This window comes from Eurypyga helias, unplaced genomic scaffold (assembly GCF_000690775.1).
Source record: "Eurypyga helias isolate BGI_N326 unplaced genomic scaffold, ASM69077v1 scaffold28579, whole genome shotgun sequence".
In the NCBI taxonomy this organism is placed as follows: domain Eukaryota; kingdom Metazoa; phylum Chordata; class Aves; order Eurypygiformes; family Eurypygidae; genus Eurypyga; species Eurypyga helias.
Genome location: NW_010274360.1, coordinates 1 through 4,222, shown reverse-complemented (window position 1 = coordinate 4,222; position 4,222 = coordinate 1). Strand labels below are relative to the sequence as shown.

General features: G+C 43.7%; 1 protein-coding gene across 1 annotated transcript in view; it reads left to right on the top strand.

The window, feature by feature from the left end:
• MEIS1 (Meis homeobox 1) overlaps positions 1–3,887 on the top strand; it is a gene marked incomplete at its 5' end in the record, with an annotated part of 23,564 nt that extends 19,677 nt beyond the window's left edge. The window contains one exon of the mRNA XM_010159798.1: positions 2,326–3,887. Within this exon, the coding sequence (XP_010158100.1) occupies positions 2,326–2,609 (284 nt within the window). The remainder of the gene's footprint in view (positions 1–2,325) is intronic.
• Positions 3,888–4,222: the final 335 nt, after the last annotated feature.

The window sequence follows — 4,222 nt, the reverse complement described above, 5'->3', positions numbered from 1 at the left end:
TTCCCAAACCCCCCGTGCGCGCGCACGCTGTACGTTGATGCCGCTGTACATCGACGCCGCCATACATTGATGCTATTATCCATCCCCGAGCACATGACAAAACAAGAAGCAGCCGGGGAGGTGGGGGAGCCCGTCGTCTTGGCAACAGACTGATTTGCAAAATGTAAGCGGTCTGCAGCAGCGCAGGGAGAGGAAAGAGCATGTCCCCAAAGTGTCATAAATCTGTCTAACCGCAGTTGATGCATGAGTTACATTTCTCCCGCTAACCTGCAAGACACCAAAAAAGCCAAACAGAGACTTCTCGTAGGTTAAAAAAAAAAAACAAAACAAAACACCCAAACCACGAACGGCAGCTTCACTTGGTTGTGTTTTGGAAGGCGATGGACAAAACTTTGATTTTTTTTTTTTCAAGTTTATTTCTCTTTGTCTGTCCATCATAATGGGATTACGTGTGGCAAAGGAAAAAGAGAGAATACAAAATAGAGGTGTGCGCAGCAGGCTATGGAGCTTAGCCCAGGCTAATTGACTATATCCAAATTAAGTATGCCATCACTTGCAGTGTGACAAATGGATTTGACTTATTCAGTATACAAAAATAGAGATCATTAATGCAATCTTCAGTGGCAGGCCTCGCAAAGAAAGCCTAGAAAAACTGTCCCAGGTTTTTTTTTTTTTCCCCTTCTTGTCTTTTTATACGGGGAAAATACATTATACACATTTTAAGGTTGTGTTTTTTTTTTTTTTAAAAAAAAGACTAAAGTGATTTTAAACACCAAGACACTGGTACCATGTTTAAATGCTGCCCGATTCTGTTCCTTTTGCTCTCTTTCTGGAGTTAAAAGCAGTTATTTTGGCATCTCTGTTGTGCCCCCAGCCTGTTTTACCGTTACCCAGGCCAAGCATATTTCGTAGTCATCTTCTCTGGGCGCAAGTCAAAACTAAGTTTTAACAATTAGCTGTGAAAACATTCCTCTGAGCTTGGGAATGCAACAGCCTTATTACCTCATCATGGAAATTTCTAGCTTAGTTAATTTAAATATTGTTTCTTAGTTTCTGGGTCAATTAAATTTAAATGATGTATTTTATGCTTCGTGACCAATTAAATTAATAGGTTATTACAAAAAATATTATCATCTTTTTTGATTAAAGAGCTGTGAGTACAGTATATTTTATAAGCAATTTTCATTAGTTCAAAACTGTTCCTTTAGGCTAGATTAAGCAGCTATTCATTGCTAGAGCCTTGAGACCTGATTCCAAGGTGTTCGGCGCATTCACAGCGCGCTCTTACTTAGAACTAAAGCCAATTGAACCTACTTAGCAATAGCGTATGCCTTTCACCCTTGATGATTATGGAGCTTATAGCTCTCCGAAACAATACACCTGTCAGTTCCCATCAGCTACAGCAATCCAAGCAGAAGGCAGAGGCCCACGGAAAGCAGGAGGTTTTATTGTTTTAGGTCCAATTTTTTTCTTATTGTTCCCCCCAAACCCACTGAAAGGTTGACTGAGTTGTGCATCTGATTTTTTCGGACAGAAGCGAGCAGAGGGAAAGAATTAATTGATAACTGTTATTGATGACATATATATTTTTTTAATGTGTTTAAAAATACAGGTTTGATTTAACAATCGTCCTTCGTAATCCTATCAATTTCGGCTTCATATGAGGCCTTTGTTCAGCGACGTATGTGCTTGCTGTATAGCGTCCGTTTGAATGGCACAAATACTTGGACAGATTCCAAGTGATCAGGCTTGAGAGCCTGATAAATAACTGTTGATAAACCTCGACACTGATTTAACCAATCTCTCCTCCCCAGCCCCTCATTAACTCCTACGGATTCCCCGCCTTGCGTTCCCAGCATGCTTTCACAAGCGGGGAGATGACGGCGGCTCGCTGGAGCAAGGCCGTGGGGGATGGAGCCCACCTGAGAGCCCTGGCAGGGCGTCCGCGGCTGGGTGCCACCGCCCCGTGTGATGTTAGCCGTAATCGGGTTGGCTCTGCCCCCCCAGCCGGCTCCCGGATCTGAAACACCTCCGTCGCCTGGTTTCCTAGCCCTAAAAGCAGAAAGCGGTTTTCTCTCCCCAAACTCTGCATTTGGAGGATGTTCTGGCGGGGGGGGAGTTTAACCTGGGAATCATTCCTGTTGCCATCGCGGTGAGTCCGTACGTAGGCTTGGATCCCACGAAGGCAACCGCACTCGCGTGCCCGTGACTCCACATCCCACCTCCGCCTCGAGCCCAGCCTTCCCGCGCCTGGGCGAAGGAGCTTCCCGGCCCGAAGTGGGTAGCCAGTCCCCACCGCTCACCGCTGCCTCTTTCTCTCCGCAGGGCTGCAAAGTATGCCAGGGGATTATGTGTCTCGGGGTAGTCCAATGGGTATGAACATGGGACAGCCAAGCTATACCCCACCCCAGATGCCCCCCCATCCCGCTCAGCTGCGTCATGGCCCCCCCATGCATACCTACATTCCTGGACACCCTCACCACCCAGCGATGATGATGCATGGAGGACCACCCCACCCTGGAATGCCCATGTCAGCATCAAGCCCCACAATGCTTCATACCGGCGAGCCGGCAGTGAGCGGACAAGTGATGGACATTCATGCTCAGTAGCTTAAGGGAAATACGCGTTGTCTGCAGCTACGGTAGATTTCAAACATTGTCTTTCTGCAATGACTATGGAGTTCTTGGCGTCAACTTTGGACCAAGGGACGTTCCGATTCTTCACAGGGACCCTGAAAAGCAGGAAAACACCAACCGAAGTCAACTTCTGGGGACATGCTAAATACCTATATAAGACATTAAGAGAACAAAGAGTGAAATATTGTAAAATGCTATTATACTGTTATCCATATTACGTTGTTTCTTATAGATTTTTTAAAAAAAATGTGAAATTTTTCCACACTATGTGTGTTGTTTCCATAGCTCTTCACTTCCTCCAGAAGCCTCCTTACATTAAAAAAAGAAGCCTTACACTTTTCCTGCAAATGACAGAAAGGGCTTATTTGCAGGATTTTTAGAGCATTAAAATAACTATGTCAGGCAGAAGAATCTTTCTTCTATCCTAGGATTTCAGCCATGCACACTCTCTCTCTCCTCTCCTCTCTCTCTGTCTGTCTTTCTTCCTTTTCTCTCCCCCTTTCTCCGTCTCTCTCCCTCTTTCTCTTTCTAGCCTGGGGCGTGAATTTGCATGTCTAATTCATTTACTCACCATATTTGAATTGGCCTGAACAGATGTAAATCGGGAAGGATGGGAAAAACTGCAGTCATCAACAATGATTAATCAGCTGTTGCAGGCAGTGTCTTAAGGAGACTGGTAGGAGGAAGCATGGAAACGGAAAGGCAGTGTATTTGAAGCCTAATTGTCACATCAGAGCATCCTTGTCCCCGTGCAGCAACCACCACCTTGTACATCACTTCCTGTTTTATGCAGCTCGAAACATGGACTGAAGATTTATTTTTAATATGTTGACTTTCTTTCTGGGCAAGACATCGGTCATGTGTGCATTTTTTTTTTTTTCCATAGTCCCATCATGGAGCATTTATGTATACATTGTAAATAAATTTTGTGCAAAAAGGACTGGAAAAATGATCTGTATTATTGCAATTTTTTGTAAAAGTAGCAGTTTGGTATGAGTTGGCATGCATACAGATTTACTAAGTGGGATAAGCTAATTATACTTTTGTTGTGGTTAAACAAATGCTTGTTGATAGCCTTTTTCTATCAAGAAACCAAGGAGCTAATTATTATTAATAATAATCATTGCACACTGAGTCTTAGAGTTTCTGATTGAAACAGTTTGGATTGTATAATAACTCAAAGCCCAGTTGTAGTAGTTTGAGTGCAGTAATGAAATCTGAATCTAAAATAAAAACAAATTATTTTTTGTCATGGTGACTCCACTCCTTGCAAAATTTGTTTCCTGCCCCCCTTCAGCGTTGGTAGCCAAACTGGGAGCCGAGCAGCTACAAAATTCAGCTACGTGCCTATCGTTTGTTATTGAAATATCGGCCAAAATTTGTGTATGGGCCTGTCATTTGTTATTGACACAGCGGCTTCGTCTGTGAAGAACGTAGAAGTGACGCTACGTTGAGTGAAGGAACTTTCTCGGCAGTTGCACCCTAAATTGTCAGGATGGGAACTGTTGCCAGTTCATGAATGTAATTCTGCAGGGCATTATCGGACAGAAATTTGTGAATAATACTACCTCCCACTCCAAATGACG